The following is a 23,776-nucleotide window of genomic DNA, read 5'->3' as shown; positions in this document are numbered from 1 at the left end:
TTGCCGCTTGGAGCTCACTAAATCTTACACACTGGACCTTTAAAGAAAGCAAATATTTAACAAAAACATATGTCAAGGGAGATATAGTTATGTAAGGAAGCTCTAAGCTAAGATCATACATTCAAACATTGTATTTCCTCTGTTATTTTCATTTGTTTTTTTTTGAGAGAACAGGATAATTTTCTCGCAATTCTGGGACAATGAGCCACTGATGCCTTGGCTGCCATAGATAGATAGATAGATAGATAGATAGATAGATAGATAGATAGATAGATAGATAGATAGATAGATGGATAGATAGATGGATTACTTTTTTAATCCCTGAAGGGAAATTAGGTCGTCATAGCAGTCTGGTATATTTGAATACAATAAAAATACAATAGATTAAAATACTGAGGTAGAAAAAATAAAAATAAAAACACAGAATAGGACAAGGACACTTAAAAAAATATGAGTTTTTACTATATATATATTTTACTATATATCTATAGGTAATATATCTATCTATATATATATATATATATATAATATTTATATGTAATATTATATAGATATAATATATATATATATATATATATATATATATCGGTATATATATCTTTATAATATATATATATATAATACTGGGGTTTTTATCATATAATGTGTGTTCTGTTTTTTTGCATGTCTTCGTGCACTTCCCTCCCAGGAGAATAATAAATTCAACTTAAACTTTCATACTTTGAATCCAGTCTTCCCTTTCAATTATTCAAGTGTTTTTCTTTAAAAAAATCCCAAACAATCTCGAGAAAACAAATGAAATTACTAAAAAAAAAAAACAGAATGCATGACCCCTTAGGGCTTCCGTAGTTAAGTTTCAAAGCTTATTTCCATTAGTAAATAAAACACAGACACAGGTGACTACGAGTCCTCCTCCTCACCTTTAAGTCATTATTTCAGGACAAGATAGATAGATAGATCGATAGATAGATAGTGATAGATAGATAGATAGATTAGATAGATAGATAGAAGATAGTCAAAGTCAAGTCAACTTTATTGTCAATGCTGCTATGTGTAACAGGACATACAGAGCATCGAAAGTGCGTTTCTCTCTTGTCTAAAACAATATGAACACAAGTGTAGTAAAGATGTTAAAACGAAAAGAGATAAAATATATATATGATATAGAATAAAGATGGTACAAATCTAAAAAATATATACAGCAAAATACATTGTGAGGGGCAAATGGTTGCTATAAATATAAGTATGGTGATATGGTTTACATTATATCATGTACAGTCAACAATAAAAAATATTTGAAATATTTGAACATTAGACTGTACACAGTGCAAATGGTGTGCAAATATATTATATAGATAGACAGACAGACAGATAGATAGATTAGTTTTGACTATTTGAATACAATAAAAATACAATAGATTAAAATACTGAGGTAGAAAAAATAAAAATAAAAACACAGAATAGGACAAGGACACAAGAAATTTTTTTAGAAGAAGAAAACAAATAAAATTAACTAAAAAAAAACATAATGCATGACCCCTTAGGGCTTCCGTAGTTAGTTTCAAAGCTTATTTCCATTAGTAAATAAAACACAGACACAGGTGACTCCTCCTCCTCTTCCTCACCTTTAGGTTCATTAAAACAAACAAAGCTATAATTAGTTAATTGGTTTAATATCGCAGTGATCAGCTGTTTTTTTTTTTGTTTTTTTTTAAATGAACTCATGAATTCAGTCTGGGCCGCCGCGGTGCATGCTGGGAGCATCTCGTTGGCCTTGGAAACATGGCGTCGCGCTGACAGCTGGGCTGACTCTCATTATCAAACCGGCCCTGGGCCCCGTTAACCGGAGCCGTGTCCGCCTTTTTTAAAACAAACCGGTGCTCGTTACAGGCAGACAGACAGGCAGCAGCGGCGTGAAGACGACTAAAGAAAACAAACAAGAGCCCGTCGCGGTGATAACGGTTGGGTTTAGTCCGGGGTTGTGTCACGCCCACTCCGCCTCGGTTACCGTTAACGGTAAGTTAGCTCCGACACACGACGACAAACACCGAGCACCGCCGTGTTTATGTGAAGAGGAGCCGCTCTGCTTCTCCTCCGTGTCTTTCCTCCCTTTAGGGTCCAAACACCGTCAGCTACAAGACACACAAAAAAAAAACAACAACAACGGTTGACGGTTGAAACGACGGTTGGTGTTATTGTAGCGCGAGCTAGCCGGGGCGTTTTCTGTCACTCCCGTTCACTGAATTTTTAATGTTCGACCCCTTTGGCTTCACTGTCGGAGGAGCGAGCGATGGGCTCCGGGGCTGTAGACTCGTCCCAGTGGCTTTCGGTGAAGGAGGAGACCATTTTCCTCCACGACGGGCTCATTCGGGTCACGGATCTGGCCGAGCTGCCCAGTGAGATCGGAGTGTCGGAGCAGGGGGACACCGAGCAAGAGGTGGGTGACAAGAAAAGCACACAGAATATATTTATGTATATATGTATATAGTGTTTATTGTAATGTTTGCAAGTTTCCTGCCTGCTGCCCTACATGTTAAATAAAAGCAGCAGGTCAACACACTTCCTGTCATTTCCCTTCAAAATACAAAAAGTTACACAACCTCTGCATGTGCTGCAGCTCCTCCTGATGATCAGGCGTGTTGTGCTTTTTATTTTGCAATCTAAAAAGAAATATGCAAATAACCCAAATGTGCATGTGCACATGTTATGTCCTGCACCTTTTTTTAGGTGTCAAGTTGCACAGTCTCAACTTTATTAGTGCAGCAGCAGTAGTTGTAGCAGTCAGGTCAACACACTTCATGTCATTTCCCTTCAAAATGCAAAAAGTTACACAACCTTTCTGCATGTGCTGCTGTCCAGCACCTGACAACTCCACAGAGAGACACAAGAAGTCTTTCCTATCTGTGAGCATCAGCCTCTACAACTCCTCCCTCAAAATAACAGACTAGCTGTCGAACTTGCTTGTGCAATACATAAGTGCAATCTTCCACACATGCATACTGCACTTTAACAATCAATATATTCTCTGTACTTGGCTTTTATTTAACTATTTATACCTGTGTGTGTGTATATAGTGTATATTTTTTTCTTGGGATTTTACTATCCAACATCTATAGTGTTCAAATATTTTTCTTGCTGCTACTACTACTATCTAACTTACTGTTTGGGAGCTGCTGTAACGAGCATGATTTCCCCTGCGGGGATTAATAAAGTATTTCTGATTCTAATCTAATCACATGTACACTGCTCTGCTCCTCCTCCCTGATGAGGCTGCATGTTGTGGTTTCATTTTGCAATCTAAAAAAAAAAAGTGTATGAAAATAACCTAAATGTGCATGTGGATGTGTGGCTCACACTCTACATGTTTAGTTTATCTCCTGCACCTCTTTCTAGTCAAGTGTCAAGTTGCACAGCCTCAACTTTATTAGTGCAGCAGCAGCAGCAGCAGCAGCTTTCCCGGCTCAGATTGCATCAAACTGTAAACATTTCTTTGGAAATGGAAGTGTGTGGAAGACCGGTGTTTGCAGTAATATGTGTAGAGTTTTAAATAGTTGAGGATGGCATAGCTCTACAGTTTTAGGCAAGTCAACTTTATTGTCAAAGCTGCTATATGTACAGGAGTATTACAATTTTTGTTTCCCTCTTATCCTGTGCAAACAGCATAAACACGACATATAAAATATAAGTAAAAGATGTAAAAATATACAAATCGAAAAATATATACGAGCTCGAAAGACATCCGTGTACCAATATGGCACAGAATTATCAGTATAAATATATGTATGGCAGTATGGACAGAATTTACAGTATACACAGTGAGGTATATCAAAAAAAGAAATATGTAACAGTTGGCTGTACACAGTGCAAAGTATTGCAAGTTTTTATGGTCAGGTGTAGCATACTCAACACTAGCTGTCAGGACCTCTAGCCTGTGTTTCTGTTCACTAAACACAAAGAAACAATGCTGGAAGTGTTTTTACCGAACATCTAATTCTAGAAAGCAGGCTTTTATTTTGAAGGTAAAATCTCGAAAACAGGATGTGTCTGTTAGATTGCACTGACTTTACAGTGATGCAGATAAAAAACGTCGACCCAACACTGTCACATCCTCGATATTTCTCGACTTCACCATGTAATAAAGCTCAAACTAGAAGTGTCCATCCGTCTGTCGTGTACACGTGACTCACTCAGTACTTATGATTGGCACAATATGGGTTACTGTCATTTATGGCCATTCATAACATGAAGAGTTCACACCTGCAACCAGCCACTCTTCATTGAGGAATCCACTGGATAGACACCTTGCGTCTGTTTTGTATCTTGCCGGTTTGTTAGACACACAAATGTCTGATTGTTTTGCTCAACAACAACATATAGCAAGCTTAAAAATTAAATTCATCCAATCATAGGTTAAGTTCATTTATATCCCAACACATGGGTTTGTTTTAGAGTAGTCAAGCTCGTAGCAGTGCTGCAGTTCATAGTAGAAACTGTTTATTACACAGGGAGTGTGCTTAGATAAGTGTAAGGCTTTTGTACTCATTTACAGACGCTGCCTGCTTGGTTGAACTTTTACAATACGACAGTGTGATGCATTCGACTGTACAGATCAGCTGGTATTACTACAGCATGACCTAACCTATTGACCAAGTTTTGAACCGGTTCTATAAATAACCAGTTTGTTATTCTTAAAATCCAACGGCACATTTTTTATTAAGTACCAGCATTAGTCCCATAATCAGCTGTTTAAAATGTTATTAGCACTAGTGCTTCCAGTGTCAGAAGCACAACAGCTGCAGACGGGCTCCTTAACCATTCAGCCATCAGCCACATGCTGTTTCATTTTGGCTGATATAAGTGCATATAAGCATCTGTTCACTCAGCAGCTTCGACGGATGACAAACCACTGGTTAATTAATGAATGCGAACGGGCAGGTTTGAATTTGACCCCCTCACCCTCACTGTTGCAGTGACACAGCTTCTGAGCTGCTCTAGAACAAGAAGGAAAACAATGCGGGCCGTGCTGGTAGAGTCATGTTAACTGACAGCCGGACTCCTCACGAGATGTTGCTGAGTGCACCGCGGCATGAGGCATTAATAGAGGGCTGTTGTGTGCTTTTTCTTTTCAGGCAATATTCCTTTGTATGAATATTGTAACAGTGCCATCCATGGTGACCTACAACATGTGGGCATATGTATGTATTTTAGGTTTATACACCATAAGTCTGGGGACTACGTAGTGCCCAGGATCCCTAGGATAATATAACCTGAGCGCAAACATGTACTCATTAGGTTGACATGTTTAATTAAAGTTACACATACAAAGAAAAACAAATCTTGTGCTGGAACGTCTGGACACAGAAATAGAGCAGCCGTGTTTGTTGTTGTCAGCCCCTCTCATGTTTGGTAGGCAGTAGCTCGTACCAACACATACGTCTGTCTTCTTATTCCAGGCTATATTCTGATTCTCTTCATTTCTGGCCATCTCTGAGACGGACTGGGTCATTCAGTGCTGTTTTCGTAGGTGTTGTGATGCCTGACTATTTTTATCCACTTGCAGCAGTGTTTTGTAGAGCAAGGTAGAGAAGGCCCAGCATCCAGTTAAAGGAGTGTTACTGTAACATTAGTAGCATTTCTGGAATTGAATCAATACAAATTGTGCCTGCTAAATGGTATAATGGATTTTTTTTTTCCAAGTCCATGATTCGTGGGCCACAGAGTGTAATCAATATCTGAAATGCTGCCTAAGTGCACATGAAGCACATTGTTTCACTTGTGATAGGCTATCCCAAATGTGCCTTGCTATCTCTGACCATTAAGAAACTATAGACATGAGGATTTACTCTGTGGATATGCTGAAAGTCCTACTGATAGATCATCAGCGTGATGGAAATAATTGGCTGGTTGTTTTTGACCCAGCTGACGATTGATCAGCCCTACTCACTGTTTTGTATAAAGACCTGTGTTTTAATGAGATTTCTATCGCCGTATGAAGCCGAATGTCCTGTGAAATTACTCAGGTTACATTTTGGACTCATGTAAAGCAGAACAGATAATTTTCACAACCCAAAATTTCAGTAAAATTTTAATTCTCCACTGCTCTTTGTCTATATTTATATGTATTTCTGTGACTAATACCTCTGATGTGGAAGAAGTTTCTTTTCTAAAAGCTGCAAATTGTCAGAGTCGTGACTGCTGTTAATGTGAAAACTGTTTCTCTTTCTTGTCCCGCAGATTCTAACATTTGAGACGAAGAATCCTGTCGAGCTTGCTGAGCGTCTACGTGCCGTCTGTGGAAATCAGAGCAATGCATACGCACGCCTGCTGGAGTACCGTCTCAACGCTCTGCGCGGCCTGTGGGGTGCGCAGCGGCAGCTGGCCCTGGAGGAGCAGCAGGAGCGCGAGGGAACTGGAGGGGCTGACGAGGAGACCTTGGCCTTGCTCAAAAGGCAAGGTCTGCTCCAGCAACCGGAGCAGGCGCCCTTCACCTCCCGTGTCGGTCTGCTGCTGGTCTTCCCCCTTTTGCAGTCCCAGACTCGCAGTGACCCGGCGCTCTGCGGTGTCACAGCAGAGGTACTGCTAGCCTGCCTCCGGGACTGCCAGCCACTCAGCCTCAGCAAAGAGCCCGCCGACTGCCTCAATGGCCTGGAGGGGCTGCTCTGCTCCTGGCTGGAAGATGGTGCCCAGGAGTCAGGCCAACAGCAGGGGCAGGCTCAGACGCAGATCCTCCACACGCACAGACAGAGGGAAAATGCCGCTGCTGCACTCGTGGCACTCGCCTGTGCCAGGTGAGACCGTAAATTCTCACCTTGCTCTGCCACCTTTGCAATTCTTAGGATTCCTCTGTTGAAACATATATTGAACCTGAAATATTGTGATTAAGGACGCATCCTTGTCAAAGCGCTACTAACTCACTTCATTAGTAACTCTACTCACAAGCAGGGCAGTTATTCCTGGCAGCCAAAGCTAAAATAAGCACATAACTGACCAACTGATTAGTTTCTGTCCTCTATCTCTTCAGTGTCCATGCTGCATGAGTGGTCATGCCTGATTCAGAGCTGAAAACTGTCTACGTTTACACTACTCGATAAAGAAGTAGCTGAACATGTGATTGATATTTGTACATATCCTTAAAATCGTTGGTACAAAGAGACTTCCTGCTCTCTGTCAGCTCAGTGTCAGTGCAGTCCTCTGATCCTCAAACTAGTGTTCACTACCAGAGCTTGCTGTAGTCTCAGCCATGCTCTGTTATACTTGTACACAAGACAGTGTTTTGTTTTGCTTGCTGCTGTACTGGAAGGGTTGGTTCTGATTCTTTTTTTTTTAACCAATATTTGTCTTGTTCTCTTGCTCACATGCAAAATAACAAAAGAAGTTAAACTGAAATGAATTGATTTGAAGGCTTTTGTGTTTGTCACCTAGCCTGCAGAAGAGCCGAATGTGCTTTTTTTTTTTTTCTTTTCTTTTTTTTTTGCATTTGTGCATGAACTCTGGCTTCTGCTGGTGACAACTGATCTTGACTTGTCAAAACCAGAACTCTCTACTCTTTGTTCAGCCTCTGTTGAGGCTGAGAGCTCTTTGTTGCGGGGAACCATCCAGCCCCGGTGCCTTTTCACCGGCAGTGGGAGCTAATTAAAGAGCTATCAGCCTCACTCCCACCCCCCAACCCCCAACCCCTCCTCGCCAACGATGGGGTCGGTTAGTAAATTCACTGTGTGAGAGGGACAAGTACGCAAAAAGGCTGCGATGTTTACATAGTGAGGCGGACGCAGGGCTATGAATCATCTGTGTTGTCTGTCGCCCGTGGAACATGTAAACACTGAATCATACATACATTCCTGTCGAGTGCATCGCAGGGTTTCCCTGCGTAATACCAAGTCTCACAGGAACACTGCGACATGCTGGTGATAAAGTCAAAATTTTATATATTTTTCCATTGCTGACACATTTGATGGCGTGTGAGGTGGTTGACCGTAAAAGTGATGTCATTACCATAGAGTCATCAACGGGATGAGTCAATAGCAATCAATATCATCCTAAAGGACCCAAAGCCGCATTGACAAACCTTACTTCTTGAGCATCAGAGAGAATAGCGCTTCACTAGACCTCTTCTTGCATAGATCGTCTCCCTGAATATAGAATTACTGGACTGTGTTCAGTTAATAGTTCACTCCTGGATGAGGCGAAGCAGTAGATGAACACTGCTCAAACTTTAAATAGGTTGCTCATTACACCCAGCAGAGAGAGAGAGAGAGAGAGAAAGTCTCTGTGTGAAGTAATCTCCCTGCTGCACTGTAATATAAATATTCCTTTATTCAGAAAAGATTGTGTTTTAATTCCCAGCACAGATCCCCTCCATGATTCAAGTCAAGTATTATTCCACTAACTGTGTAACCTCACGACTAACTCCCAAACTATTCTCCAGGGGATCTCTGAAGACCTTCATCCACACAGTTCACCTGCTGCAAAAACAAACCGATCTGGGCCAGCTCCCTGTGTCAGATGTCCTGTACAGGTGAGGGCCGTACTTGAGTTCATGTGAACGACAGTCATTAGTGACTTTTTACCAACGTGTAACCACTCTGTATCTCTCCTGTGTCAGACTTTTGCTTTTGGAAGGAGGCCCAGGCTCTCCATCCTGCCTTCTGGGGGGAAAACACAGTGTATCCTGGGGTTTTGAGGACATGCTGCCCACACCTGATAATTCTGCTGGCGGAGCAGAGAGTAAAGGTAAAGTAGAAACTCTTGTGTGATCAGCCTCTGAATGTTTAAAAACCCAGAAAATCCGAATAATAGGTCACAGTAGATGCAGCTCTTCCACGTGGTTGTGATGAGTAATATCTAGTTCTCTGGCTTGCAGGTTGTAAAGAGTACTGTGCTTGTCATATTACCCATCATAATACTGCCCTGCTTTCTGATTTTATTTATTCATTTTTAGATTATTTATAATGCCCTTTGTGTGTGTGTGTGTGTGTGTGTGTGTGTGTGTGAAATCACACTGAAAATAGAGGCAGGAGAGCGCACTGCCTGGTTCAGAGCTCATTTGGCCTCATTTTACTGTATATCAGGGTTGGAAGTTACCACCCACCTAGATGTGGATGATTCTGTGTTGCGGTGGGTGAATTTGCTCAACCTACCAGCTACAGGTAGGCATGTAAATAAAAATATCGCGACACGAAGACGCAGAAAAACAAAAACCGGACTGGCCACGGGGTGCACCACATTGATTTATAAAAAAAGAATAATGAGGGAGACATCCTGCTGAACCAGTCACTCTGTATCTTGTTATTATTATTATTTGTTGTTATTATATAAAAACATAAGAGAGAGATGCGCCGTCATCAGCCCACATCCTCCTCCTCAAGATCCTGAATAAAGTTCAACTCTTAGTCTAGGTTTTACAGTTGAAGCCGTAAGACAGAAGACAATAGAGATAAGATACGCGAGGTTTGGGTATGGCTGACCGGCTGTTTAGCTGTATAGAGTGCCTATTGTTGACACGTGTTCAACTTTTCATGACGTCGATGTGCTCGTCAATGTCCATTTTCGTGAACTGACCAATCGAAGCACTACATTAACCTTTGCAGGAGTGGTTATTGACAAGTTAGTCCTTCAAATGAGTGACTTCACACCACTGCAGGGCATTTTTATGGATGGTTTAAAGGATTTAATGAAAGCCTAATGTTGGATGTGTACTAGTACTAGTAGTCGACTATATAGTATGTCATTATATAAAATTGTAATGAATATGCTAACGTTATATAACATTACATTTATATAAGTTACTTATCCAGGTTGTGGGTTGTGCATCTGCAGTGGACGCATGTAGGGAGAGAGATGATTCCAGTGCCATTGTGCCAATATGTGCTTCTTCTGTGCTGTTCCCCTTCATCAGATCATTTTACTGAAGTTATTGTTATACATATTGTTCAGTAATCTTGACACACATTGAATGAATTTAATATTGTAGATTTTATTTTTCACATACCGGTTAAACCAAAAAAAAAAAGTGTACGGTTAAAAAATTGAGCGGCTGGTAGATTTTGAAATCCACAAAAGTTCATTTCCAAATCTGTGTGTATGAATAGATAGTGAAGAGATCAGGGCCGCTGTGACAAAAGAGAAGTGTGAGAGGTTTAGGGATAAAGCAGAGGAGGACAAAGTGATGTTCACTCTCCAGCTATCCATCAGCCGACCTTGGAGAGTGATGGAAGCTGATCGGGGCATATTTGCATTTAAAGCTAACCTGACACTAGATCAGCTCCGAGCCTCAGATCTCATCACTCGTCGCAGTGAAAAATTAAGCAAAGAAAACAGACGCCACGACCTTGTTCTCCAAGTCGTCCCCTCCCCTGTTCATACCTCTCCTGACTTTTCATGCCGATTATCTGTCATCTGCCTGTCATTATACTTATATTGAATTCTTTTTGTCCCTCTGTCCTGCAGACACTGACCTAGGGCGCTGTCTAGCCACAGACGGGCTCTATCTGTATACCACTAACTCCTCTGGGAGAGGACTCAGCAAGCTGGGCTCTGGTTTACATGGGACACTGAGGTAATGTGACACTCCTTCCCGTCTGCCTTTCTTTATCCAGAGTGTTCAGAGAATAGCAAGACAGAAAGAGAGAGAGAGAAACCCTATAAATATCCCTTATCACTTACTCATCCCAATGCAACAATGGCGTTCTTTCCTGGACATTTTTAAACCAATATCTGCAGCACACAGTCACATCCTCTGTAACTGTCTTTGATTGATTTGCTGGATTTTTAAAAGGGACAAAGGGGTCTGTGCTCTGCATCTTAATTCCATGCTCTGGTAGCAAATTACCCAATTTGCAAGCAGAAGGCAGCTTCCTTCCACATTGTGTGTGTTTTTTTTTTTTTAAGAATTCAATGGGTCTAGAGTTCATTTCTTTTTCACTCGCAGAAAAAGATATATATGCCAGATTTAGGCCTGTGAGTTGGCTAATTGTGTGCTAGAAGCATCTCAGTTTTCGCCATCTGAGAGGTAACAGCTTGGAAAATGCAGATTTCTGTAAGTAAATGAGACTCAGTAGGAACCACAGCACAGCAATAACCTGCAGCTCTTAGCAAAGATATGCAAACAACTAGATTTGTAGACCCATAGAAGCTTTAAACTAGCACACCGACTCTTTTCTTGGAGGCCATACCCTAAACGAATTGTCTCCACCAAATGGAGTAAACGAGATGCTTAATTTTGTGGAAAGAATTTGGATTTTAAATGTCTGCAGAGATACAATTTGCGGATTATGTATACATGTGATGGGATGCTGATCAGATCTACGTGTCTCAGCTGGTCACTGTGTTTGTGCTTGTTCAGGGGTTTTGTGTACTGTCGAAATGAAGAGTTGGAGCCTGGCTGGGTGGTGTTCAGCAGCGGTCGTCTCCTCCACCGTCCCTCCTCCTTCGATGCCAAGCCTCATCAGTTGTGCCAGGTCATTGACCCCTTCACCCTCCAGGTACTGTGTACTCTCACTCTGTGTACTCTCACTTAGTACACCATAAGCTTTATCGCATCTAATTATTCGTGATTCTAACACAGTTTTATCCATCGTCGTGCAAAGAAGCAGAGCATGGAATAACAAAAAACATACATATATGAATTAGTACCATGACGGGGGGCCAAGTTAAAGCTGTGTTCGGTCCAACTGTTTCCATTAAAATCCCATCATCTCTTAAATATTCAGTTGAACTGACAAGCCAGAGCCAAAGCTAATGTTCACTGTGCCATTTGCAGGTGTGCCAGATTGTGCCCATGCCAGCCCATCACTTCCCCGTGGGCAGCAACATGACCACGCTGCACCTCTGCTCAGATGGAACCTACCTGTACTGGGTCTGGTCCCCAGCCAGTCTCAATGAGAAGACGCAGAAAGGCCATTCTGTCTTCATGGATGTCTTTCACCTCTCTGTGAGTATTATATGCCATGCCACATACAAAAGTTCAACTTGTTTTGTTTACGGCTCTGTTCCATCTTCGATGTTTTCTCCCTCTCCCCGTCCACGGTGCAGACACAGACGGGCTTGTGCGTTGCAGACATCCTGCAGGAAAGGGTTATTCTGAATCGCAAGGAAGGCGAGTCTTCAAAGTGCTTGAATGAGCTTCTCTTGAGTCGAATGTCACGCTTCCGGGCCTCCCATTCTGCCACATTGGCTGCTCTGACAGGCTCTGCAATCACCAACACTGTCAAAGAGGAACAATCTGGTAATTCATCAGCAAAACGTCTAACACGTATAGTCATCCAAAAATCATATATACTTTACTGTGTGATTCAGGTGGATCATATGGTTATTAAAATGTTTTCTGGTGACTCTTTTATAGCCGTCAACACTAGCTGTGGACTCCCTTTAAAGACCCTGAGAAAGACCCCTATGTACGTGTGCGGAACCTATCTAGTGATGCTGGTCTCACCTCCTGGAGTATCTGGGAGCTCGGCCACACGCTCCCTGTTTGGAGGTACCAGCAGCCTGTCCTCTTTAAAAAGTAAGCGCACACACAAACACAAAGTTAAAGATAATGTGATTTAATGGAACTTACTGTAAAGATTCATTACAAAGACTTTAGAGGATTCTTGTAAAACTTTTAGATCATCCGGCTGGTGGATGACAAATTTTCTTTTTATGGTCTGAATACAGCTCGACGTCCTTAGTAAAGATTGATGATAGTAGAGTTAAATTCAATTTGAACACGGTCTGATAAAACAAATCTCATCATTTGTGATTGATTCATCAATTAAAAGTTTTTGCCAAAAAAAAAAAAACTTGTAGAAACCGCAGTGCTTTATACTGTATATTGTTATCACTGATAAGTTTATTCATGAAAACTTTTATATATTTTTCATTAGTATTGGCCTCCAGCCTGGTTTTTAACTTGGCTGATGGTCAGTTCAGCAGCCGTGCAGACCTCATTGATGCTCCTGGCAGTTCTCTAGGCAGGGGCGCGCAGGTGGCCGGGCTAGGTAAGCTCAGCTTTCTTCCCACAGTCACACAATGCATTGCTAAATTCACTGACATTTAATTTTGTATTCGTCTTCTGCTCTGTAGGAGCGTGTTATGATGCACTGAACAACCTGATCTGGACGTGCTCCAGTGATTACATAGATCAGTGGTGCAATCCTGGGAACCAAGCCTTTCATCACGTGTGCCATAGGCTCGGTGTCAGCCATGTCATCAAAGAACCCAAAGGTAGACTGAAAGAATGCACTGAAACCACCAGATGCTCTTTAAATGAGGTCAACATCTTGAACATCTTCAAAACCTGTCCTTTCACAGAGGAAACTGTGGCCACTGGTGAGGTGATCAACCAGCTACTTCATCACGTAGGTGCTATGTGTATCCACCAGCTCAACCTGCTCGCAGCCAGCAGCAACAGCCTGCCCCTGGGGGCCCTACTGGGTAAACAACATCCCATCGAGGCCCGTCACTTCAGCAGCATCTGTGACATTATGGAGAAGGCTATGGTCAATGGTGATACCTGCATCATCCGCTGCATCTTGGTGGTGTTCCAGGTCGGTTTGAGCTGCAGCTGGGGACAGTTTTGCACAGAATGACTCAGCCAGTTTCTCTGTGTTTTGAGTTTATTGTTCTTACTGTTCTTACTGTTTATTGTCTGTCCTCTCCAGGTGGTGTTTAGGTTTTTCAATCCTCAGTCGGAGCAGAATAGGGAGAGTGTACGTCGTTCAGGTCTACTCCTGTGGCAGCTACTCATGGCTCCAGTGGATCAGATAGGATCAGAGATTCAGAGAGAGGTCTGCCTAGCCATCAGGTAAGTCATATATAAAACACTTAAAATGGTGTTTTGTATAATCAGTGACCATAATGATATTTAAACGAGTCTTCTCTGTTTACCTCCTCTGTCTCTGTAGCTCAGGCCTGAATACTTTGTATCAGGGGGAGGCTGAACTTAACAAACTGCTGAAACTGGTTTTAACGGAAGGTAACTATGAACATTTTTAATATAACTGGCACTTTAACGGGTTAGTGGTGAATTCATCTAATATTCTGCATATTTGTGTGTGACACTCAGGTGAAAGGAACACTGGACTGTCTCAACTTCGTGATGTCATCCTTACCAACTTGGCAGACCAACTGCAGAAGAACAGATTTGGGAGTGAAGAAGACGACCACTACAGGTAAGTGACCGTCCTTCAGCTGTCACCAAGCAGCACAGAACAATGTCACAGCGTAGCTTAGAAACTTAATTTAGCTTCGGTGTTTATACTTTAAAATGATCTCGTTTACAGATTGAGTGATGAGCTACTGCACTGCATCCTCAAGACTGTCGTCCGGGAATCCTGCCTCATCATTACCAAATGTCAAACTGTCGCCCGAGATGATTTCCAGAAGCTGCTCTCCACTGTGCCAGTACGATGAGTTCAGCAGAATGAAATGCCATCTGTGGTGACCTCATGTGAGATCACATGTTTTGTGCGATCGCACTCTTACAAACTTGATATGCCCCCCCCTCCCCTTCTCTGTAGGTGGTCTCACCTAGTCTGCGCTACCTCATGGCTGTCCAGAACCACCTCCTCAGTAACACCATTCTTATCCGTCCGGATGATAACGACGACAGTGACAGCTCCCTACAAGGGGAAACAATGAAGGTACAGGTAAACATCCCCTTTAAATACCCCTTCCTCTGTGTATGTGGAGTCTGCTTTTATGACAGTAAGAGACCAACCCACCAAACGGAGCAACGGGAGATGAATGTTCTTCTATTTTGCGGCATAGTAATTTGTGCTCATTGCAGTTTTAACAAGTTAACCCTGTTAATTAATGATGTGCTGTTTGTAAATATCACTTATCATCGTTACAACAGCTTAGATTGTAACAATATAATTATGGCGCTTTATATTTTTATCTGTAGATATAAAAGTAACAAAATAATGTGTGTACACTTTCCGTGTTGCATAAAAGAAATAAGACCAATGAAAATCAAGCAGTGGTTACGTAAGTGTGGGCCTTTGCTGTGTGTGGTCCTCAGGAGCTCCAAACCAGTATCCTGTCCCTGGCAACCAAGATCCTGGTGGGATGTGATGAAGTGCTGGAGACCCTGCAGCAGGTGACCACAGCTCTTATTAACAGCGACATCCCTGACAGAGAAACCAGGTAAGCTGCTTTTTTTTTTTTAGTAGTATGGGAAAATAATCCTTTGGTCAGACAGCCACAGCTGGATACATTTAAAATCTACTCGCTGTTTTCTTTTATTATATTGCATGAGCAGACTTTTGTAGTCCATCTCTATTACCATAAAACCGTAATGTAACTGACAAAAATAAAACCCGACATGATGTTCTCTTGGTCGGCTCTAATGCATTATTTCACCGTGAAACAAGATTTAGCTAAACCTAAGTAATGCCGCAGCCTCCTTTTTAAAAGAATAAAAGACTGCATGAAAAACCATTCACGGATGCAGGTTCTTAACATCACAATGGCTTTTTGTTTTACCGCTTCAAATTTCCTCATTTCCTATCTGCTTTTTCTGCCTCGGATTCATCAGATTGAAAGGCTTGGAACAGGTAACCAAAGCCACCATGCTCGGGCACCTGCTGCCAGTGTTGCTCACCACTTTGATGCACCCCAACCTGCAGACGCTCACTCTCGCTGATGCACTCATGCCTCAGTTGGTGCAGCTGGTCCTCTACACCAGCCAGGTTGGAGTCTTGATAGTCCAGAAGTCAGTTCTTGTATTAAAATGAAAAGTAGAAAAAAACATGTATTTATTTTCACTCTGTTTTCCAGACTGCCCTCTTACTAAAGACTCAGTCCCCACTTTTCAGTGAAGAGGCTCCACCCATGGGTGGATCTCTGGGACAGGGGGCAAAGGCATGTGCTGCTGATGACAAGTAAGTTATCTTATTATCTTATGCATTAGTTAAAATTTGATTTCGAACATACCAGAGTCAGTAATTGTTGGAATAGTAGAAGGACAGACCAAGGTTTTGGTCAGTTATTTTGTTTCTGTCAGGCTTAAATGAAGTGTTATGATGTTATGGGGTAGAATTACCGTCTGGTGGCTTTGAACGTAACGACTGTTTCTGGTTAAAGATCAATCTCTGTAGGGATCCTTTCCATCATGTTGTCAGACACTTGTAATAACAATCTGAGCCTGTCAAGTGGCAAAAAGAAGCACTTGTAGTGGACGTGAATTGCCCGTAAGGATTATGTTGCAGCCAGTTTCACTTCTGCTGACTGCAGCCATCTCGTTCAATACTGGAACCGTTTTTAAAAATTGTTGTTCCCATCAACAACATCATAGGAACTCTTAACCATTTAATGCTAGCTGATTTGCTCTGAACCCAGCACTTCCTTTATGTCCTTGATATTAGAATTCTTGACGAACGTGAGGAGCCCGGTTTCCTGACTGGACTGAAGATCCCTGCCCCATGGGCTGCAGGGAAGACGGTAGAGACGGTGCACCCTGTGAGGGACAATTACAAATTCAAAGAGACGGTACACATCCCAGGAGCTCGCTGCCTGTACCTTCGCTTTGATTCTCGCTGCTCCTCACAGTATGACTACGACAAGGTATTGACTCCCTTAGCTCTTTCAATCAATGTGTGCCATTTGTGAAGCTCTGCAAAGCTCTGGTTGGGGATGTTGTACACTAAATATATTACCTGATTTTCAGTTGGTTATCTATGCTGGTCCCAACACCAACAGTCGTAAAGTAACGGAGTATGGAGGGAACACGCTGGGATACGGCAGTCGGAGTGTCTTGGGGACAGGATGGCCCAAAGATCTTGTCAAGGTAACAGAAGTTGCACAAATGGTGAACACACAGTGCACATACAGTTCGGGAAGAGCTTAATTTTATGTATCCTGTTTTAGGTTGAAGGAGACACTGTGACGTTTTCCTTTGAGATGAGGAGTGGACGTGAACACAACACCCCCGATAAAGCCATGTGGGGCTTCTCCTGCACTGTCAGAGCTCAGGTAAAGTGTGGGAGCACTGGCTGGTCCCACATGTTTGTATTTACTGTTGAATCATACTCGCAATGTGGAACACTGAACAAAGGCCGCTAATCCTGAAGATGCTGTTTGTTTATGTGCTCAGGAGTCATCAGAGGATGTCTCTGGAGGCCTCCCCTTCCTGGCAGACCTCGCACTCGGTCTGTCAGTGCTGGCCTGCTCGATGCTCCGCATTCTGTACAACGGGCCAGAGGTGACAAGAGAGGAGGAAGCCTGCCATGATTTGCTCTGCTCAAAGCTGCTGCAAAGGTGACGCAGCTGAATAAGAATACCACAAAATGTCTCCCAGTAATATTGATTGCCTGTGATAAATATAGTACAGTGTAAGAATTGGAACACATTTCTTAGTGGTCTGTAGTTAGTAGGACACAGAAAATCTGTTGACAGGCTTTGTTTGTTTTGACCTCAGGTGTCAGTGGCAGGTGGAAGCAAATGGTGCAATCTCTCCTGCCCTCACGCCAAGCCCTTCACCGCTGCCACTCACTATTGAGGAGGACCGGGAGTTCACCTACCCCTCTGATGTGCTAATCCCTCCCCCAGGCCTAATGCCAGGCACTTACTTTGACTTGCCTCGTATCCGCCTCCCTCCGGGCATCATGGGAAGGCTACGGGAGGTGTCTGGAAGGGCTCGACCGCAATTCCGTCCAAGCATCAAGTAAGAGGGTCTTGCTGTCACAGCACAGTGGGTATGCCTGTGGCGTCACTGTGCACAGAAAAGAAGAGACAAACATTACTAAAAACAAATCAAAGCAGGAGTTTTTAAAGACTATCAGAGGTAACGCTTTCCAAAACTGTATTTGTCAGCTCTTGACCCTGGCCCACAGAATTACGTAATGAATAATCTTTGTTATTTTGATTAAGCTGACACATTCTGCTTTAAAAATAGAACATCTTTAGACCTACACTTTTTATTCATGCAGTGAATTTTTGATTTATTTCTTAGGATTTTAAAGATATTGGTTTCCCTTAGTATTGCAAAGTGATGGATGGATGGAGATGTCACTTCATATCTGTGAAGTAAAACTGTTTTCTTGTCAAAAGCACCACTTTTTTACTTAACCGTTTTGTTTTTGTTTTGGTCTCTGTAAGGGAGGTGATCAGGCCTGATGTTATGGAGGAAGTCATAGTATCTTGTGTCATAAAACATCTAAGCCTGGTGGATGCCCTTCAGTCACTTGTCAACTATCAGTACCGCGAGGATCACGCAGAGGAGTATGACCTGGTCTGTAAGATCATGGCTGAGACCTTCAAGAAGATCAACGCTATGCAGCGTCAGCTGCAGGTGAGTTTCTGTTGCTTTGGAAGACGCACTGGGCAACCTGTGAATGTTTGTCATTTTGTTTTAATTAGGTTATTCTAGAAAGTTGTTGTTTGATAATTTAATAAATGACTTCCAGTTTGCTGCTGGGAATAGGATTAATGGTGATTACTTTTGCAAAGCTGTATTTATTTTCAGCCGGGAAGTTGCTGTATTGGGCATGTTTACACTGCCTTATTATAACTCCAGTCACCAGGATGCTGCTGATATGGCTATTTTCATCATTGGCAGTAAGTTATAAAGGACGATCTGGAGATATGAGAGTAATAAAAACAACAGAGTAGGATAGCCTTTAAGATAAACTTGAGACTGAAGTAAATCAGGCTACCAGCCTTAAACAAAAATGTGAGTCGTACTCTGTGTCTAATTAATTATCTCCTGTGTTGCTTTCAGAGTGTCGCAGAATTGGAACAGAAGTGGCAGAATGAGGTAGAGGAGGCCCATCAGGGAAAGCTGGAGAACAACGCTCCTTTCTTTCATGACTACCACTTCTTTGAGGTGCTCCACACACACAATTTCAAACTTTTGCTCTTGAGATCGTACCATTACTACTAAAATTTGTTTTGATTTTCATAATTTATTGTGTTTTTTTTTTTTTGCACTAGAACAAAATCAAGGAGCTGGAACTGCTTTGCTCCCTGAAGGAGGTCCCACTCGATTTTAGCGATTTGGAAAATGTTGTCCTCGCTCTAAGGCAAGTAATTAAAAATCACCCCATCACTTGAAACAGATGGCATTACCTCAGCTGTCCACGCTTCAGTTCATCCAGTAACATTTAATATCCGCGCCAACAGGGAGAAGTTCTTCCAGGAGGTGAACACCATGCACCTCAGAAGTAGCACCTCACTGGCCAAAACTAAGGCACTGGTGAAGAGTCTGATGAACCGCACTGAGCTGCTGCTCCATGTTACCATCGCTCCACATTGCAGAAGTCTAACCACCACACCTGCTGGCACACCAGGTCAAGGTAGGAATCATCTGTTCATGTGACTTCTTATATTACTGATTAGTTGCTAAGTGAGACCTTGTTGGGCAGCAGATTTCTTCTTTCCAGCCTCTCACAGTATTTAAATGTCTATGAGCTGTTGCCCTCAGAAATCTGTGGGCACGGTTATATAATGGTCTGCATTTAATGAATAAATTGTATAACAGTATTTTCATCTGTCAGCGTTAGTCCGTTATTAATTCCTGCATGATTTGTAGGTGTTTTAGACAAAATGGCAGTGACTTGATTTTTTTTTTTTGTGCTAGCCTCTAAGTCAGTGTCAGATGCAAAGACGGTGATCCCCATGGTGAAGCAGCCGGTCTTCCTACGCAGCATGTCTGCACCCTCTGACTTGGAAATGATAGCTAACCAGGACCTGGAGTTCACACACGCGCCCCAAAGGTATTTGTCTATTTTTGTATGATAGATTTAATGTTGGAGAATCATTTAAGTGACCTTCGGATTAATTTATTCCTTCACTGTTTTTACCTTCAGGAGGCGTCACCACCCTACGAGTCATCGCAGCAGCTCGTTTACACTGCTGCAGTCTCTGGCCATAGAGGACAGCCGTGACAAACCAACATACAGCGTGCTGCTGGGACAGCTCTTCGCTTTTATCGGAACTACACCTGATCAGGCTGTTAGTCTCTTATTCATCACACACTTTTTTTTTTCTTGATTCGTTTGTTGCCATGGCTGCATGACAATCACTCGATAAACTCTTAATCTGAGATGGAGGTCTTTTATATAATTTCCGTAGGTGTCAAGCAGCAGTTTCCTGTCTGCCGCGCAGACACGTTGGAGACGTGGCAGCACGCGGAAGCAGGCACTTGTTCATATGAGGGAGTTGCTCACTGCTGCTGTCAGAGTTGGAGGCGTCACCCACCTGGTGGGGCCTGTCACTATGGTGCTACAAGGTGGCCCAAGGTAAAGAAGGGGGTTATAAACACACATAACAATCCAACCCTTCTCTACACACACGCGCCTCTATTTATCTGTGTTTGTGCGCTATCTGTGCAGGATTGAGGAGCTGACCTGTGGTGGAATGGTAGAGCAGGTGCAGGAGGCCTTCGGGGAGACCATGACGTCTGTAGTGTCACTATGTGCTCGCTACCCCATTGCCTGTGCCAACAGTATAGGCTTACTTTGCACAATTCCCTACACCAGGCAAGAGAATTCATGACATGATATCTCACTTTTGATTTTACTCTCTATTCCTGAGCCCTCAGATTCCTTACCCTCATTCGTCATCCTGTGTTGTGATAGGAGCGAGGAGCAGTGCCTGGTTCGGAGTGGTCTGGTCCAGCTCATGGACAGCCTGTGTAGTTTAAGTGGTCAGCGAGAATGCAGTTCAAACGAGAAGCAGACCAAAAAGCAGAAGGTGGCCACCATGGCCTGGGCTGCTTTCCAGGTGCTGGCTAACCGCTGCATCGAGTGGGAGAAGGTGGAAGGTATGTTAAACTTGAACGACTATCAAGCTCCTTATATTTGTGTCGACCCAGAAAAGATACTTATACACTGGAGCGGACAAGAAGAACATTCCTCAGAGATGTTAGCGGTGTATTGTAATAATGGGTAAGCATTATTTTTCTCTCTTTAAGGTGGGTCTACAGACGCAGTGCATTCTGGTCTGGCACGACAGGTGTCAAGCCTGTTGACCAATCACCTGGCCAGAGCCACAGAGTGCTGTGGGAATCAGGCAGCTGGTAACGATGCCTTACAGGATGTGCTCAGTCTGCTCAATGACCTTTCCAGGTAAAATTTTATGTCATGTATGTATTTGATCTTTTTTTTTTACATCATGTATGTGTGTGTGTATTTATACAATGTTCCTTTGTGTTGTGTTCCAGGAGCCACATAGGGAAAGCTATCCTGAGCCAGCCAGCTTGTGTTTCTAAGCTCCTGTCTCTGCTGCTTGACCAGAGACCTTCCCCAAAGCTGGTGCTCATCATCCTGCAGCTGTGCCGAGCTGCCCTGCCTCTCATGAGCGTGGAGGACTGTGGAAACGTGGCCCTGCCCTCGTGGAGCTACTCTATCAACACGCTAGATGCTGAACAACAAGATGCTAATGACCCTGCATCACGTATCGCTGCTTTGCTGCTAGCCAAACTGGCAGACTATGTGGTACCAGGTTGGTCTCTTTTACCCAGGAGTACTAAACAAATGTGTGTTGTGGCGGGCTGCCCTTGTTAGCAAATGCCCTTCATTAAAAATTTAAATTCCAAAGACATTCTAAGCTGGATAAGCACCTGGAAAGTCATGGTTACTTTCTCCTGCTAATTCTTACGATTTACAATCTTCCCTCTTTACCAGGCTGTCAGACCCTTCTCTCCCCCAGCTCCTCTGAGCCAGACACAAGTCTATCTCGAGCCAGTTCCAAAGGAGCTCTGAAGTCTGATGAAGTCGGGGAAGAGGGAGAGGCGGTTGATGGCAAGCTGTCAATCTTTATCCACAAGAGAGAGGACCAGTCGTCTCATGAGGTCCTACAACCACTTCTCAGGTGAGGTTGTCTCTGATATCTTTGTTTTCAGTTCACATTAGCAAACTCAGTCTGGGGTTCTATGACACAGTTGTTGTTCGATGTTCTCCAACATGCAGCAGTTCAGAGGGACGTCCCTTTCGGCTTGGCACTGGTGCGAACATGGAAAAGGTGGTAAAGATGGACCGAGACATGACGAAGGTACAGAATGAGAATTTAAAAATGCGTGTACTCTCAGTACGAAAAGTTGTGTTCCTGTAGCTTTGTGCTCGTCCCTACCTCTGCTGTCCTATTTTAAACTTTCTCTAGAGCGGCAGCTGTGAGGTGATCACAGAAGAGGCGTCTGCTGCCCTGAGGAAGGCCAACAAGTGGGCCCAGTCTGGTCTGATAGTGAGCGTCGGTCCACCTGTGGAGACCCTAGCCCCAGAGACTGCTGGAGGCATCACCACTGGTGACAAGAAGAAAACTGCTCAGACTGCTGTTTGTCGGGACAGGAATGCTGAACTGGCCAGGTAGGTAAACAAGAATAACTGCAGGGATGCAAGTTGTGATTTGTTTAAATCTTTATGCATGTTTGTCAGGTCAGTCTGTATTTGTGACTTCTAAATTTGCCTTGAACAGGTCGGACCCTGTGAGGCCATTCATCAGTGGCCATGTTGCCAACAGTATGGCTGCTGAGGTCATCGCTCTGCTGCATAGTCTGCTCACCGCCCCAGAGTCCAACACCGCTCAGATCTGGACCAGCACTGCTGAAAAAGTAACTATCGTGTCTATCTGAATGTTTATGCTCATTAGTGGTAACAGATTTTTACTCTTACTTAATTAATTGCGGTTCTATATGATGCTGTTTCTATCAAAGCTAATGCTCTTTCCTGTGGGGTTTGTGGTAGGTTCTCTCCCGGGCCCTGATGTTCATCCCTCAGCTGGGGAAGTATGCTGAGAGTATTCTGGAGAACGGGAGCAGCAGTGGCAGGAAATTGGCTAAGCTGCAAGCCATTGGCAGACAAGCCGTCGCTGCACTCTGCGCCCTCGGGGGCTTCAAAGAAACTATTAAGATCGGCTCTGAGGTCCAGGTTAGTTGAGGGCGAGGAGAACCAGTCAAAATGCCGCGCTTTCACACCAACTCCTGCTGTAATTTGCATTCACCTTTTTCCCCCTTGTAAGCTTTAAATGTTAAGTGTTGGCATATTTCCTGTGATTCCTTTTGCTATGCAGGTGGTAGGTAAAGGAGTGCTGGGTAGTGTTGGCATAGTTATGTCCATCAATGAGCAGGAAGGCATCGCTACAGTCAAGTTCCCTTCCTGCGAGTACAGGAAAGCTTGCAAAGCTTCAGACATCCTGACAGTACCTATATCACGCCTCTGCACCCCCAGATCTGAGGTATAAATTTCAGCACAGCACAGTCCTTATTTTTATGGAAAACATCAACTCAAATCTCACTTGTGCCACTCTCTCCCTAATCCCTACAGGCTCTCCCCCTTTATAAGCTCTCCATCACAGAGAAGGTGGTACAAGCAGTGCAGTCCATGCTTCTGCCACAGGAGGGCAGTCTCTCTATCCACACTTCTCTACCAGCTACAGGAGATGGCTCCAGCCCGGTAATGGCTGCAGTACGCTTGCTGGCTGAAATCAGAACCAGGTTAGCAAACATTCATGCAAACACACACTTCTGCAACTTCCATCAACTTGTTTTCGCTGATGGTGTAAAGTAGAGTTGTTTTTAATCTGCTGTACTTAAAGTGTGGCCCGGAGCCATTTGAAAGCCTCTTTATGTGATGCAATGAAGGTTAGACATCAAAAAAAGAGATTTAACAAAACTCACAAGGTTCACAATGGTTTTCAGGGCATGCCTGGTGATGGCACAGCTCCTGGAGGACAGCTCCTTCTGTGAGGAGTTCATCCAGCAGTGTCCTGCAGCTGTTGAAGTTCTCAACCTGGTTGCTCAGGAGTGCAGCCCTGGTGAGCATACATACCGGCATGTCGGATTAACCCAAAATCTTTCATA

The 23,776-nt window shown here is 43.3% G+C and overlaps 1 protein-coding gene across 4 annotated transcripts in view; it reads left to right on the top strand.

Moving 5' to 3' along the window:
• The first annotated feature begins 1,737 nt into the window (after nucleotides 1–1,737).
• The window catches only part of hectd4 (HECT domain E3 ubiquitin protein ligase 4), a 36,510-nt gene continuing 14,471 nt past the window's right edge, over nucleotides 1,738–23,776 (top strand). For 2 of the 4 annotated variants that reach the window (XM_019255403.2, XM_019255400.2), the window contains exons 1-44: nucleotides 1,738–2,437; nucleotides 6,235–6,788; nucleotides 8,426–8,515; nucleotides 8,603–8,730; nucleotides 10,447–10,555; nucleotides 11,342–11,480; nucleotides 11,759–11,929; nucleotides 12,031–12,223; nucleotides 12,341–12,502; nucleotides 12,864–12,977; nucleotides 13,063–13,203; nucleotides 13,291–13,526; nucleotides 13,641–13,783; nucleotides 13,884–13,954; nucleotides 14,045–14,150; nucleotides 14,262–14,382; nucleotides 14,499–14,621; nucleotides 15,002–15,126; nucleotides 15,518–15,671; nucleotides 15,760–15,863; nucleotides 16,347–16,545; nucleotides 16,649–16,768; nucleotides 16,849–16,953; nucleotides 17,075–17,238; nucleotides 17,399–17,644; nucleotides 18,079–18,271; nucleotides 18,701–18,805; nucleotides 18,913–19,001; nucleotides 19,102–19,274; nucleotides 19,559–19,694; nucleotides 19,788–19,932; nucleotides 20,053–20,219; nucleotides 20,313–20,459; nucleotides 20,559–20,743; nucleotides 20,894–21,047; nucleotides 21,143–21,423; nucleotides 21,606–21,792; nucleotides 21,891–21,972; nucleotides 22,081–22,283; nucleotides 22,393–22,528; nucleotides 22,662–22,844; nucleotides 22,987–23,151; nucleotides 23,241–23,410; nucleotides 23,615–23,730. In XM_019255403.2, coding sequence (XP_019110948.1) covers nucleotides 2,291–2,437; nucleotides 6,235–6,788; nucleotides 8,426–8,515; nucleotides 8,603–8,730; nucleotides 10,447–10,555; nucleotides 11,342–11,480; nucleotides 11,759–11,929; nucleotides 12,031–12,223; nucleotides 12,341–12,502; nucleotides 12,864–12,977; nucleotides 13,063–13,203; nucleotides 13,291–13,526; nucleotides 13,641–13,783; nucleotides 13,884–13,954; nucleotides 14,045–14,150; nucleotides 14,262–14,382; nucleotides 14,499–14,621; nucleotides 15,002–15,126; nucleotides 15,518–15,671; nucleotides 15,760–15,863; nucleotides 16,347–16,545; nucleotides 16,649–16,768; nucleotides 16,849–16,953; nucleotides 17,075–17,238; nucleotides 17,399–17,644; nucleotides 18,079–18,271; nucleotides 18,701–18,805; nucleotides 18,913–19,001; nucleotides 19,102–19,274; nucleotides 19,559–19,694; nucleotides 19,788–19,932; nucleotides 20,053–20,219; nucleotides 20,313–20,459; nucleotides 20,559–20,743; nucleotides 20,894–21,047; nucleotides 21,143–21,423; nucleotides 21,606–21,792; nucleotides 21,891–21,972; nucleotides 22,081–22,283; nucleotides 22,393–22,528; nucleotides 22,662–22,844; nucleotides 22,987–23,151; nucleotides 23,241–23,410; nucleotides 23,615–23,730 — 6,982 coding nt within the window. In that variant the 5' untranslated portion in view covers nucleotides 1,738–2,290. Of the gene's footprint in view, nucleotides 2,438–6,234; nucleotides 6,789–8,425; nucleotides 8,516–8,602; nucleotides 8,731–10,446; nucleotides 10,556–11,341; nucleotides 11,481–11,758; nucleotides 11,930–12,030; nucleotides 12,224–12,340; nucleotides 12,503–12,863; nucleotides 12,978–13,062; nucleotides 13,204–13,290; nucleotides 13,527–13,640; nucleotides 13,784–13,883; nucleotides 13,955–14,044; nucleotides 14,151–14,261; nucleotides 14,383–14,498; nucleotides 14,628–15,001; nucleotides 15,127–15,517; nucleotides 15,672–15,759; nucleotides 15,864–16,346; nucleotides 16,546–16,648; nucleotides 16,769–16,848; nucleotides 16,954–17,074; nucleotides 17,239–17,398; nucleotides 17,645–18,078; nucleotides 18,272–18,700; nucleotides 18,806–18,912; nucleotides 19,002–19,101; nucleotides 19,275–19,558; nucleotides 19,695–19,787; nucleotides 19,933–20,052; nucleotides 20,220–20,312; nucleotides 20,460–20,558; nucleotides 20,744–20,893; nucleotides 21,048–21,142; nucleotides 21,424–21,605; nucleotides 21,793–21,890; nucleotides 21,973–22,080; nucleotides 22,284–22,392; nucleotides 22,529–22,661; nucleotides 22,845–22,986; nucleotides 23,152–23,240; nucleotides 23,411–23,614; nucleotides 23,731–23,776 lie in introns of all 4 variants that reach the window. The other 2 variants (XM_027276385.1, XM_019255402.2) reach the window with 2 other exon arrangements.

Source organism: Larimichthys crocea, chromosome III, assembly GCF_000972845.2.
Source record: "Larimichthys crocea isolate SSNF chromosome III, L_crocea_2.0, whole genome shotgun sequence".
NCBI classification, from domain to species: domain Eukaryota; kingdom Metazoa; phylum Chordata; class Actinopteri; family Sciaenidae; genus Larimichthys; species Larimichthys crocea.
This window is presented reverse-complemented; position numbering and strand designations above follow the sequence as displayed.